We start from the raw sequence: 15,171 nt of genomic DNA on the forward strand, positions 1-15,171 counted from the left end.
TTTCACCAACAACTCCCTTTATATGGATCCTTAATGAAAAAATGGCTACAACTATTGCTGAGTCATCTTTCATTCCTTCCATTTTCATTTACTATGATAAAAGGAGTTCCCTTGGCAGCTTATAAGGTGCAACACCATTATTTCTTTGTTTATTCTACTAAAAAGAAATCATAGTTTATTTGATTTACAAAGTGGCTAAAGCTTTGCCTTCTCTTCCTCTCCTACCTACATGGTGAAGATGGTTAAAATAGGAAGAAGTTGAAAATTACTCACTCATTTAACAAGTGTTTATTCAGTGCCTACCTTGGGCCAGGAGCTGTTCTTGACAGAGGGAATAGAGCTGCAAACAAAGAGGCAAAAATACTCGCGCTCACAGAGCCCACATTCGGGGACAGAGGGAAGGGATAGAGACAGATAATAAAGAAAATAAATAATACATAAATAAAATACAAGTTAGGTGACATAATGAAAAATACTATGGAGAAAAGTAAATCAAGAAAGAGGCATTGGAAGTAGCCAGTAAGGCTGCAATTTAAATAGGTCAGAGAAGACCTCAGTGGAAAAGGTGATATTTCAGCTATGCATATAACTGAAGGAAAAATGTTCTAGGCCAGGGGTGGGGAACCTGCAGCCTTAAGGCCACATGTGGCTGCCTAGATCCACATTAAAAGGATTTGTTCTGTAAAATTTGGATTCAGCCAAAAGGCCGCACTTAAGGATCTAGAAGGCCCTAGAATCTAGGCTGAGAAAAGGGCGACAATACAAAAGCCCTGGGGTGGATCATATTTGGTGTATTGGAGAAAAAGCAAGAAAGGCAGCACAGTTGAAATGGAGAGTGAATAGGAGAGAAATAGATGAGGTTACGGTGGCTGCAAGGGGCCGGATCATGCAGAGTCTTGCTAGCCAAAGGAAGAATTCTGGATTCTGTTCTATGAGTAATGGGAAACCACTGGAATATTTGAACAGGAGAATAGCATCACCATATAAATTCAAGATCCTTCCCCAAAACTCTGTAAATTCAAATATCTTATGTTCTCATACCACTTTAACTCCAAATTTCATTTAGGTTGAACTTTTGACCTAAGCAAAAGAGCATGGTGGTTGGAATGAGAGTAGTAGCTATGGAAATGGTGAGAAGTGACCAGATTCTGGGGATATTTAGAATATGGAGCCAAAAGGATTTGTTGATGGGTTGGATGTGTGACACAAGAGAAAAAGAGTCTAAGTCCAACACACTTTAGCTAAACTAGTGGTTTAAGATCTGGAGTTCAAATTTGAACATGTTAATTTAATATACTCATTAGGCATCCAAATGCAGACAGAATGTAGAAGTCTAGAGTTAAGGAGAAAATAATACTTAAAATGTAAATTTAGGAATCATCAGCATTAGCAGTTGATGTTTAAAGGAATGAGGCTGGATGAGGTCGCCAATGGAGGTCACAACCAGTGCAAGTGGTAAAGGAAAAAGGTCCAAAACATGAGTCTTGGGGCACACAAGTATTAGGCAGCTAGAGAAGTGAAAAGGGGTGGGGGGAGAGAAGGCTTAGAAAAAGTGGCCAATGAGTAGAAGAAGAAAAACAAAAAACAAAAAATAAAATATGTTGTCCTGAAAGACAAATGAAAAACTGTTTCAAGGAGTTGGGGAGAACAACTGTGTCAGATGCTGCTGACAGCTCAAGCTAAAGACTGAGACTTGACCACTGGGTTTAGCAATATGGAAGCATTTTGAACTTGAGAAGTTTTAATATAGTGTTAGGTAAAAAAAATCCTGATGTAGCATGCATTCAAGAGACACGGGAAAGAGAGAAATTGGAGTCAGTGCAGATAGACAACCCTTTTAAGCAGTTTAGCTGTAAAAGGAAGGAGAAAAATGTGTCCATCGCTGGAATGAGTGGGCATATGTGTGGTTAAGTTGAGAGAAATAGCACCATATTTTTAATGCTGATAGGGAAAAATCCAATAAAGAGGGAAAATTGAAGATTCAGGAGCGAGAAGGGAGAATTGCTGAAGGGATGTCCTTGAGCAGCTGAGAGAGGATGGAATGAGGTGCACAAAAGGAGGGGATGTCCATTACCAAAACAATGCTTGTTGATCCACAGCAACAGGGGAAAAGGCAGAGTATAAGGCACAGGCTTATGCAATGACTAAATAGGAAGACATTGAACATGGTTATATCCTAACTTAATGGCAAAGTTGTAATGGCCAAAAAACTGTTGGATATGTAAAACAGTGCCTTGGAAGCCTCTATATAAATATTCCTTGAGTTAAAATCCTGATTGAATTAGTGAAAATATACTTAGCAGTAAATCGAAAGTTGTGAAGGTCTGTTACTCCGAAAACCAGAGAAGGAGGGAGGAGGGCAGTGAGCAAATTGAACATATAACAATATTGCCAAGCTAGCAAAATAAGAAAAAAAAAAACTTCTCTTCAACTAGATTTTAACCTTCTGGTAGAAGAGGCCACTTATTATCATTACTGGGTACAATGTATGTACATAGTAACTACTCGATAAATGCTGGTTGAATTAATTTAGTCTTATAGTCAGTTTGTGTTGCATTAAATTCTCTACTCAGTGCTCTTGTGGTTTGCTAGTTTACAGCCATAATAATCTAATGCATTATTCCCACTAAAATGCATTGTTTTCATTGATTTGTTTCATCTTTATGGTTCTGTTTATTTCTCTCTTTTTTTTGCATTAGTGGTTAAATATTATAAACATTGGTATCATATATATGTTTTCTTTGTTAGTATGGTCTTGAAAGTGTACAGCATGTAATAGCTGCAAAATAGCTTAACAAGAACAGTTAAATGGCCATATTATAGAATAATTAATGAAGGGATAAAATACCTTGTTAAATTATGTTAAAATAACTGTTACATATTGAAATAACTATGTCCATTTTAATAGTATTTGGTGTTGTCTTAGCACAAATGGTTGTAAGAATAGAAGTTATAAACACATAAAAATATTTCCCTTTGAAAGAAATGATAACTGCTCTTTTGGTTTATGAGAAAATCAGCCTATGAAAGATTTTTCAGAAATAAATTATCTTCATAAAATAGGGAAAGATTATTTAATTTTAAAGGAGGGGAAGGATAATTACTTCTCTATTGTACCCGGTAAAATACGAGGCTAAGTACTGCCTCACCTAATTTTCTACGAAGGCACTAATATTGTTAATTCAAAGAGAGATACTTCACTTAGTTTCCACTGAGAAACCATGCAATTAAATAGCTCTGGTCTAAGATCAAATATTTTGAGGAGCTCTGGTTGAAGGAGGCATTTTGAGAGTGAATTCACATTATATAGAATTAGAATAAACTATACAAAGAGCCCCTAGAGATTTTATTTTAAAACCTAATATTACTTGAGGCCATAGACAAAACATACACATAGTACTCAGTACTTACCTAATCATAGCTAAGGCAAGAAAAGTCATACTTAAAAAATAAACATTAAGAAAAGTCTCAAATCATTCAACTATGAGATGTATGATTAAGATGGGCATAGTATTATATAATTATCATCTCAAATTTAAAATAACAAATATATACAATAAAGAAGAAAAGCACATAACCATAGATGAGAAAATGTTTAGTAGTCAATACTATTTTTTTATTTTTACAAAAAATTTAGCAATACAAATATTTTTTGAAAAGCTTTACTACTTGTAAGCAGCAAATCAGCACCACCTTCATCGTCATCACTATCATCACCACCACAATAAAGAAATGGATGTGTCTACTATATCTGAAAGAAAAATAAATCATTTAAGCTAGCCTTTCCTGTTCATGAACTTCAGTAGGGCAATTTATCTCATAATTTATCTATCCCAGTATAGAAAAGTGTTGACTTCATCAACATGATACATAGGTCCCAAGATATCCCTGGGCTTCCCTACTACACAATTCTCAAAATGACCTCCTCTTCCCTTTCTTCTCCACCTCCAATTAAATTCTGGACTCTTTTGTCACGATTCAAGTAAAAAAAAAAAAAGGCTTCTCTTTATGTGCATTTCATGCCTACTGCATTGTATAATGATCCCACACTCTTAACTTGGTACTAAATATTTACCCTACAAACTCTTGGTGCTTGATTATATTCAATATTGTGTGAGCCTCTAATCCATTAATTCCTATAAATATTGTATTCTGTCCTCAACAGAACCACAATCTCCTTGAGGGAAGACATTCTTGTTACAATTCTTGTTACCTGTGCTCGCTTTATAATCACAGTACTGTGCCAAGTAGGTAATGAATTCTTCATAAAATTCATGGTGTCTTGAAAAAACCAATCAAGCAAACTCTTTTAGGAAACATTGATTTACAAATTACAGAGTGGCAGCAAAAGGAAACTGAAAACTATCTGCCATAATTAATTGAAAACTAAATAGGGTGAAAAACAAAATATTCCAGTACAAACCTGAGTTATTATATCTGCCACCTAATTAACTTATAAAACATCTATGATGAAAACACATTTGCAATACTCAGATATAGCTTCAGGTTGATAAAATTATGAGTTATAAGACATGTACTTCTTTTTTTATAATTTTTCTAATTTTCTATAAAGATCATGTATTACTTTTAGAATGAGTAAGAAACTAACAAAATCACTATTACATTATTCATCTAACAATCACATTATCTAGCTTATTAAGGCAACTTATATTTTAATCTCTGAAGTTTCAAAATTTCTGAAATCTGTTTCAGCAGAAGCCCAAGGCTTTGGAGCCAGACAGCCTAGGTTTGAATTCCAAATCCACTAATTCCTGTTGTGTGATCAGAACGCATTAGTTACTGAGTTCCTAAATTTCCTCATCTGGAAAATGAGAAAATAACAGGCACTACATCAAAAGGCTGTGATAAAGATTACATGGGTTAGAATGTTCAAAGCCCTTAAAAGTGAATCACATTTAGTAAACACAAACACAGTTGTCATTGTTGTTATTGTTGTCAGTATGTTTTTAGGATAAGAAGAAAGATAATTTAATTATTTATATGTCCACAACAACCTTCTTTTAAAGTAACACTCCATACCACTGAGAGTTCTCATGAAAATAGGGCATGTAGATATAGAAAGGATTGCTGTATTATATCAGGTAGGCACTATACCTTTTGCTACAATTTAACACCAAAAAATAGAAAATCTCTGCAAACCTCATACACATAGTTTTAACTACCTAATCTAGAGATTTAAAAACAAATCTTCACACAGTGTTCACTGGTTGCTTATTTTGGTTTAACAATGATAAAAGAATACCTTTGGGTAATAACGAAAATAAATTATTATCCTAACAGCAAGCATCAGAATTCCTCTTAGGAAACTAGGTGCCAGGTGGAAACTCAAACCCTTAGAGATGAACTAGCACAAAATGAGGCCACAGTGAAGGAAGTTAAATTATTCAGCATTAGAAATAAGAAAGAATTTGAGAAGAAAGAAGAGAAAATATTGCAGAGTTTATAACAGAACAAAAAAAATGCCTTAGAAGAAAAGGAGGCTCCAATACTAAATTTTAAGATTTGGGTTGGATTTTACTGTTTGTTCATTTGTTTGTTTTGCAATATAATACCCTGACATTCACACACACTAACATCCTCTCCAAAGCTTCCGTAAAGTCAGGGCAACTGATGGAGAGTTTGCTTATTTATTTATTTCAAATTTTGGTTTTCTAATGCAAATCAAAGAAAGAGGCAAATTCCATACTCCCTTGACATGGTTTGCACAGGGATGACTCATGAAGTAAGAATGCTATCACTTCAGCAGGAACAGCTCTTCTCCAGAAGCGAATATTAAATTCCACTGTGTGGTCCACTGACTGCAGTAACTGTCTCGCCTCCCCAGCCCCATTCCTGTTTGCTCTTGAACACACCCACCAGGTCTTTGTTCTATTAATAGAACCCAGTCATGTCAAGAGCACTAGTGACTGTCATACTGCTAGATGAGGACTGAAAATTAACCATTAACCAGCTAACTTGACTTTACCACAATTTATTATTTACTTTTTGTAATGTTTTCTTCACTAGATACCCTGGACACCACACACACCCAGTTTCCTTAGTGCCTCAACTACAGGGTGTCCCAAAAGTCACCATGCAAAGGAAAAATCTTGTAGACTTTTCTAATGACTACTTTGTAAATAAAGGTACATTTATCTACCATTTCCCATTTTCCCTATGTATGGCAACTTTTGGGACACCCTGTAGATGCCCCCTCTCAATGGCCTTTACTGACCCCTCATCTCTCAACCTCTGAGCATTGAATCAGTCCCTCCTTGTCCCTATTCTCTTTCTTATCTTCTCTCACTACCTTGGTAATCCCATTCAGCCTCACAGCTTTATATGTCATAATATGCTTGCAAATTTCAATCTCTAGCCAGATTATTCCCCCAAATCCCATATTTATAAATTTGACTGTCTACTTGGATTTCTTATAGGCATCAAGATGCCATCTAAATATTTACTAGACATGTCGATCTCAATAATTATCTCCTTCCACAATCCTTCTGTCTCAATAAATGGCAATTCCATCTTTCTAGTTCTCAGACCAAAAACTTTGGAGTCGCCCTCAATACCTCTCTTTCTCTTATATTTCATATCTTGTTCATTAGTAAATTTCATTGTATCTACTTTATATTATATATAGAGAGAGAAATGGACCACTTCTGACTACCTAACATTAACATCCTCATCCAAACAACCATCATATTTCAGATTTTTGTCACAGCTTCTTAACTGGTCATGCCTCTGTCCTTTCCTCCTACCTCAGGGCTTCTCACCCTCAGCACTGTTGAAATTTGGGGCTAGAAAACTCCTTGCTGTGAAGGGCTAACCTGTGCATTGTAGGACATTTAGCAGTATCCCTGGCCTCTACTAACTAAATGCCAGTAGCACAGCCTCTATTCACCCAAAGTTGTAACAAACAAAAATGTCTCCAGATATTGAAGGACAAAGTTGCCCCATAGCAAACCATTGCCCAGCAGTGTATTTTCTACTTAGCCAGAGAGCAACATTTTATAACATAAGCCAGATTATATAATGCCTCTGCTCAAAACTGACTGATAGATTTCCATCGAGGAAGAACGAAAGAAAGAAAGAAAGAGCTGAAGTCCTTACCACAGCCTGCTGGCTCTACAAGATCTGCCAGGCCCTCCATTACTGCTTGACCTCACCACCTCACTCCTTTCCTCTTTCTGCTCCAGTCAACTTGCCTCTTTTCTATTCCTCAGCTACACCAGGAAAGCTCTCACCTCAAAGTCTAGGGGCACTTTGTTCCCTCTGCCTGTAGTCCTTGTCTCATGATATCTACTGGGCTTACTCCTTCACTGCCTTGAGTTGGCAGTCACCTTCACTGCCAAAAGTCACCTTCCCAGTGGAGCCTTCCATGGTTGTCCATTTTAAAAACTCAGCCCCCTTCCCATGCCTCATCTGCCCCACACACTTCCTACCCCTCTGTTCCAGCTCTGTTTTTAATGGCACTTACCTATATGCTATATGCTACAAATGTTGCTATGTCCACCTGATAAAATGTCAGCCCCACCAGGGAGGGGATTTTTGCCTTTTTTATTCACTGCTGTACCTGCATCACATAGAAAAATGCCTGTGATCGGCACTCAATAAATGCTTCTAGAATAAATGAGGGAAGGCAGAAAGGGTAAAATAGGTCTTGAAAACCATCTTAGATAGATCCAAAGGATTAAGGCAGTTTCAGCTTATATCTAGAATACATCTACATGCATCATTAACAAAGACTAAGTTGGTTTCCATGGGATTTATTCAAAATATAATTCATTATGTACAGTGGAAAGTAAGGATTTGTCAAAGTGTGTCTGTGCTTAGGCATTTTTGGTAGGGGGTATTTAGAAAACATATTTACAAATATATTATCACACAGTTCTAAATATGTATAGATATATGAAATAAGTAAAATTTTAAGAGAAATTTTACAAAGCACTATGGGCTGTGGTAACTCCCCTACATATATAAAAAGTAGTATGCTGGGACGAGTCAAATCACTCAATTATATACACCATCAGGCAACTTAACAAGTAATAGTAATGGTGAACAAAGTACTTTTCTACAGATGAAAGCCTGCATGGTTCAATTGTGAGTGAAATAGAGGAATAGAAATGCTTCCTGCTGCAAGCTGACAGTTACATGGAACCCCCCGAAGTTATAAATTGAGTTCCTCTGCTAATTACTGGTCTGAATGGGACAGACAAAGATCCACAGTTTATTTCTCTTGCTGAACTTGCAGCATAAGCACTTGTGAATTTTACATTAGGGTCAAGCTGGGAAGTTCCCAGTTGGCTATACCTGGAGTAGATAACAGTGGCATCTTCCATGCAAATGAGGTCAGGTATTCCTTTCTGCCTTGGGTGAGGGAGATTTCAGTGTAACAGATTCTAATAGGGAAGTTGATAAAGATGGGAAAACAGAACAAAACAAAACATTGATCCTATTTGAAATAAAATTTTGCCTATGGATTCTAAGAGCTCATGTTTCAAAAAGATCTCCAAATTTTGTAATATCACTCATAAAAATTGTATGACATACTTATTGATAACAATATCAACTGTTCTATCGACTTTTTTAACTAACTATTCATTGTGAGACCAATAAAGCTACACAGCAGGCAAGTACTTTAACGAAATAGGCCCAGTTCTCCAGGGAGAAAAACTTGTGGTTCAAACACTAACACTTTTGATCAGGTAAGCACTTTATTCTTGCCAATGAGAAATACCTTTTATGTGGAACCTGATCAAAAATGCTCTTGGGAAGGAGAAGGGATGAGGAAGGGTGAGGGGGAAACAAAGGACTGTTGTGATGTAATATTTCAAATAACACAGGTTTTCTGAGAAGGAAAATAATTTCAACATTTCTAATGCACATATATACCCTTTCTAACTTCATGAAAAGTCACAGTTCATTCCCTGGCAAGAGCAGCAGTCTCACTGAAATTAGGATGACAAATTAATTCACTTATGCATTCAACCAACACTTAATAAACACATTCTCTTTGTAAAAGGAAGAAACATAAAAATATTCACAATCTCCATTATTACTAAGTTTCTCTTCTGTATTTTTATTCTGTTTACTATAATTGTATACTAGAAATATGACTGAACACAAATAATCTAAGGGATAACTAATACATTGAGGTTTGACATCTGAAAATTTGGAAACACATCAACAAATGCCTTCTCCATGTAAAATATTGAATAGCTTTGAAAGTCATTAAGACCTAATTTGAAATCCCAGCTCCCTCACTTACTGGCTCTCTAGATGAATGGGAAATCTCCCTGGGTCTCAAGTTCCTTATATGGAAAATGTTCTAACTGTATCTACCCACATGATAGTTGTACTTATGCGATGTTGGCAAGCATGCTTCTATAGTACATATTAAACAAATTATAGGTATTTGAGTTATCTTTTGGAATCCTAAACTAGCATAATGCCTTTCTTAATTCTCACAGGTACTTATTGGCAAGACTCCAGAAACACTAAATCTTACTTTACCTCTTCAAAAGAAATTATTTTTCATGCTTATCTTCTCTAAAAATAGAAAACTCAGAATTTTCATGCTTCTGGGTATCTCAAATAAACGTGTGAAGAAGAAATTCCATCCTCAAGGAGCCCTTCCAATAAAATAACCAAGAAAATTCTTACCTAGTTTTGGCAAGGAATAGGGCACTTTAAAGTAGTCTTCATAAAATTCTATTAGTCTCTTTGTTATATGGAGAGCATAGTCCCCAGATCCTCTTCTGATAGCATCAGGTCTTGCATATAACCGGACCTAATTAAAAATATATATAAAAGTTACTTTAGCCTTTTGGTACTCGAGTTTTATCTTCCCTGCAAATATGAATCTACACAAATCATTTTGAATACTACAAAAATTAAACAGAATCCTTGTTCATACTGCATATCAAAGCGTGCTGTGGCTGAAAGAACCAAACTTGAATAATTGAAGTAATTGAAGTAACCAAGTTGAGCAAGTCACAATTTCCTTGCTTTACAAGATGACATAGAGAAGATTTATACACCTTGCATCAACATAAATATTCTAAGTTATCACTTGCATGTGCTTGCTAGAGATAGGAAGGCATGGTGGATGAGTATAATGGGTCCCTGACTATGCTGAAAGTAGGCAGGATATGGTGGCTCAGCGGGAGAGAAAATCATGGTTTGTTACAGACACATTGTATAAAGCTTTGGAAGTATTACCAGACTGAGAAAATATATACATATAATTTATGTTTCCTTCTTTTCTTTGGAATCAACTGTCTTTATTCCCAATATGCAAAGGAGAGACAGAAATTTTCCATGTATATAAGCAATCTCCGTTCTGGAAGGCCGTCTGCAACTGCTCCCGGCTTCAAACCCAGCGGAAGTAATTCATATTTTGAACACAATCCGGATACTTAATATTGATTTTTAAAGCAAGCACCATATATTATCTAGTCTGTGGCCAAAAAAAAGCCTAAAGCAAGTAACAGAAAACTGAACAAAACTAACAATTGTATAGAAAAGGTTAAGATGAGATTAGTTTTCATAAAGCTTTCATAAAGCTATCCAGCATCTTTCTTTCCAAAGGCTAAATCTATTTTTCACAGATGTGGTCCCTAATCCTCACATCAATTCTGTGAATAAGAAATATGTATTTTGTGGAGCAGGAGAAAGCACAATGTCTTGGGAGTTGGATTTTAGTCCTACTCTGCCACTAACCAAGCTGGGAGATATTGAACAAATTACTTAACCTCTTTGGGTCTCAAATGTTTTCATTTGTAAAATGAAGGTGTTGGCCACCAGCTGGTTGCTAAAGTTCTTTTCAGTTCTAAAACACATTACTTCCGATCCCATTTTACAGATAAGGGAGTTTGTGTTCTTTTCAAATGACTAGAAAAATAAATGGTTTGCTCAAAATATAGAAATGGATATTTATATTCAATAGTAAAACAAAAGAAAGTTATATTCAATCATAATATAAAAAATTGATTTTACAATTAACTCTTTATTACCCATGCCTAAGGAGAGAGAACAGAAATGTGTATAATCAAAAAAAGTAAAAAGTTAAGGAAAATACATTCTGACTTTATGTTAGAAAGACCTGTAATTCAATAAAGTATTTACTAAATTCTGTAATAATTATTTACTGAAATTGTGAAGCTACTTCCCTCCCAACAACTAAATCAAATATCATATCTAGTTTATGGTCACCAATGTTTTTGGCCAGCAGTGGTAGAAAACCGAAAACCATCAGAAGAGACTACCTGCAACAGCGGAAGTTGACACTCTTACAGAGGCAGCGGTTAAGATCCCTTTGCCCCTGACATCAACTGTTTATAAACATGCAATGTCTTAAGTAAAGTTCCCAAGAAGCAGTCTCTAAGTAAAGGATGAGTGTACAAAGGATTTAATAAGTGCTCTCAGGAGACACTTACAAGAGAGTGGGGGAAGCAGGGTAAGGGAGGATAACAGGCCAAGCAAGGGTGCAATTTCAGGTGAAGTCCTGGACTCAGCCTGATCCACAAGGAGCTCTGGAGTGTGAATTACACAGGTGGGTTTGCACTGCTTTGAGGCAAGAGCACTAGCCTTCCATATTCTTATGCCTCAGTTATTGGTTACCAAACGGAGGACATAAAATCCCGGGCACTTTTGGTTCTTGGAGTATCTGGGTGACTCAGGCCCCATGGTCCAAAGGTAGTCCTCTGGAAAGGTGTCAGGTATGGCCTTTTAGGATCAGAGCAGTGGGAGCGAGGGAATGGGCACACCAAACAGGAAAGGGAATCTAGTCTGTGCACTAGCAGCCTCCACCAGAGACAGTCATCATTCATTTGTGCATTCTTTCATTCATTCAACAAATATTTATTTGGTACCTGCATTGTATCAGGGCCTGGACTAAGCATTTTTAACTTAGCAATAAAGAAGACATGTTCTCTAACCAAAGGAAGTGCAAGGCATTACTGACACAAAAAGCAATGAAGATGTAATCAACATTCTCAAGAGCTCCTCATTTATTAGGTATGTTAGATAATGACAACTGATAATGATATATGCCATATGAATGATAAAATATAAATGTCAAATGGACACTGAGGAAGAATAGATAGCTTTCAGAAAGTTCTAGGTGAAGTAACTAGTAAATTCATGTTAAAAAACCATAACCGAGACTACTACAAAATGATGCAGTGAAGTTCACTGATTTTACTCTCAGGATGCATCATTAATTTTGGTAGAAACACAACCATTCCTATCAATCAACTTACTAGTTGGTCAAGCTATCTGTAGGCCCAGACAAGAGAAACACGATTAAATCAATCTGGTTGTCAAGATTTGATGGAAATGATCCAATTTGAGTGAGAAGATAAAACATACACATGCTTAGCACAATGTCTTCATTTGCTTGTTAAAACATTTATTGCACACCAGCTGTGTGCCAGGCATTGTACTAGGGAATAGAAATAGAATGATAAAATTCCTACCACAAAATGAATGAGACTTTTATACTTACTGCTCTTAAAAGGTTCATAATATGCGGAAAACAAACAAATAAATCAACAACAAAAATACAATGTAAGAGATATAATAGTATACTCTGCTTTCCTTCCCATTACAAAAGATGAATTGACAAGCTGCTATCCAAGGCTAAGCCTTCCACATTCTATCTACTCTTGCCTTTTTCAAAGACATCATTCCCCAAATTCTCCCCTTTATCTCCCATATCACCAATTTATGCTTCCATACTGGATCATTCTCATCAGCAAACAATACTCTGTATTTGTCCTATGTTTTAAAAAATAATCTTTCTTGACCATAGTTCCTCCTGGCATGGTTTCCAACCATGCTTGTTGAGTTTTCTGCACAGTTAGGATGAACATGTCAGTAAACATACAAACCAGAACACTTTTGAGAATAAAAGGGAGCACTTACAACCTGAGATGAGTTGCAAGTAGGATGTTTGCCTATTTATACTCCCTCCTTGTAATTTCTCTTGAACTCCCTTTCATCCCCACTACTCTACCAAAACTGTTCTCATCAAGATCACTAATGATAGCAAACCCTATGTCCAGTTCTCACTCTTCAACATACTTAACCTGTCAACAGCATTTGGACAATTGATCATTTCCTTTCCTTGAAGCACTTTTAATGTATTCATTCATTCATTCATTCATTCATTCATTCAGAGATGGGGGAGGGGGTGGTCTCACTCTGTCACCCAGGCTGGAATGTAATGGTGCCATCATAGCTCCCTGAAACCTCAAACTCCTGGGCTCAAGCAATCCTCCAGCTTCAGTCTCTTGAGTAGCTGGGACTATAGACATATGCCACCATGCCCGGCTTTTTTTTTATTATTATTATTTTGTAGAGACAAGGTCTTACTATATTGCCCAGGCTGGTCTCAAACTCCTGAGCTCAAGTGATCTTTCTTCCTTGACCTCTCAAAGTGCTGGGATTACAGGCATGAGCCACCATGCTCAGACTGAAATACTTTCTTCACTTGGCTTCTCCCACTTTTCCTTCCATCCCCTTGACCACTCCTTCTCGGTCTCCTGGCTGATTCCTCATTATCCTCATTCCAATCACTTCTTAATATTGGAGGGTCCCATTTTGCAATCTATAGACTTCTTCACCTTTCTGTGAAGAAAAAATCCCTTAGTGATAACCTCTAGTCTCATGGTCATAAATATCATTTAGATGCCAAAAATTTACCCAATAATTCCAGATTTCAGATTCATTAGTCGAGCTGCCCACCTGGGATCTCCACTTGGGTATCTAATAGGCATCTCAAACTTAACATGTCTAAAACTGAACTCTTTCTTTCTTTCTCTCTCTCTCTCTCTGTCTCTCTCTCTCTCACACACACACACACACACACACACACACACACATACACCTGTTCTTCCTAAAACCTTTCCCATCTCAGTTAATTACAACCTTCCACTGAGCTGTCCAGGCCCAATGCCTCAGCATCATCCTTGTTTTCCCTCTATCTCTCACACTCCACGTTCAGTTGGTCAGCAAATCCTATTGGCTCTACCTTAAAAATACATCTCACACCCTGATCACTTCTCACACACCAATACTACAACTCTGCTGGTCCAAGCCTCCTCCACTTCTTGCCTGGAGGAATGATCTGCTGTCCTACTGATGCCTCATCCCCTGCTCCCTTCAGGCTGTTATCTACATGGCAATGAAACATTTCCTGTTAAAATGGGCATCACATCATGTCACCCTTCTGCTTTTCTTCCTCCAGCAGCTTCCTATCTCATTCAGAGTAAAAGCCCAAGATTTTACAAGGGCCCCAAAATCCCTATATAAATCTAATCTCCTTTAGCTCCCTGGCTTCATTTCCTACTATTTTGGTCCACACTAACTGCAATTCATTCATACACTGGTTTCTGTTCCACTCCTCAAACATACCAGAGAGATTCCCCATCAAGGTTTTTTCAGTTTTCCCGGAGATATCTCCATGGCTCATTTCTCCATCTTCTTTAGATACTTGTCCAAATATCTCACTTTCTGAGCAGCCATGCCTCCTACCCAAGGACTCTCTATCTCCCTTCCTTGCTTTATTGTTTCCTGAAACACTTGTCACCATTTAGCAAAATATATGTTTTATTTATTAATTTGCTTCCTGCTGACTTTTTCCAAGAAAACACATTGTACGAGGGCAAATCTTTTTTAACTATTAGATCTAACCATATAAAAGTGCCATTTTTGTGAGTCAAAATATTTTGCTCAATTTGCCTCTCAAGTACCTGGTACATAAATCTTTGATGAATGAATGAACAGATGAATGAATTTCATAGATACAAAGAGGTCCTAAGGGAGTATATAATAGAGACCATCTCAGAGGAGTGGATGTTTCCACTGAATCTTGAAGGATCAGCTGGGGAAAGGAAGCTACCAAATGGAGGATGATGTCTCAGACCAAAGTAACAGTATGTACTGAAACAACAGCACTGACCAAATAGTAAGTGATCTTAAAGGGATTACTCAGTACTGGGGTTTTATTATAGGTGTGGAAATACATGGGAGGATATTAAACCAGAAAGGGATAAAAATTAGTTTCATATTTCAAAAAGATCATATCAGTGACTTATACCAGGTAAACTGAGATATAAGGAGCTGCTTGTTAAGAGTGCGGGAAGAGAGACAAATTAGGAA

At 36.8% G+C, this 15,171-nt stretch overlaps 1 protein-coding gene across 1 annotated transcript in view; it reads right to left on the reverse strand.

The window, feature by feature from the left end:
* The window catches only part of TRHDE (thyrotropin releasing hormone degrading enzyme), a 363,340-nt gene that overhangs the window by 250,514 nt on the left and 97,655 nt on the right, over positions 1-15,171 (reverse strand). Inside the window, exon 3 of the mRNA XM_045555234.1 lies at positions 9,670-9,796. Coding sequence (XP_045411190.1) covers positions 9,670-9,796 — 127 coding nt within the window. The remainder of the gene's footprint in view (positions 1-9,669; positions 9,797-15,171) is intronic.

Source organism: Lemur catta, chromosome 6 (assembly GCF_020740605.2).
Source record: "Lemur catta isolate mLemCat1 chromosome 6, mLemCat1.pri, whole genome shotgun sequence".
Classification (NCBI taxonomy): domain Eukaryota; kingdom Metazoa; phylum Chordata; class Mammalia; order Primates; family Lemuridae; genus Lemur; species Lemur catta.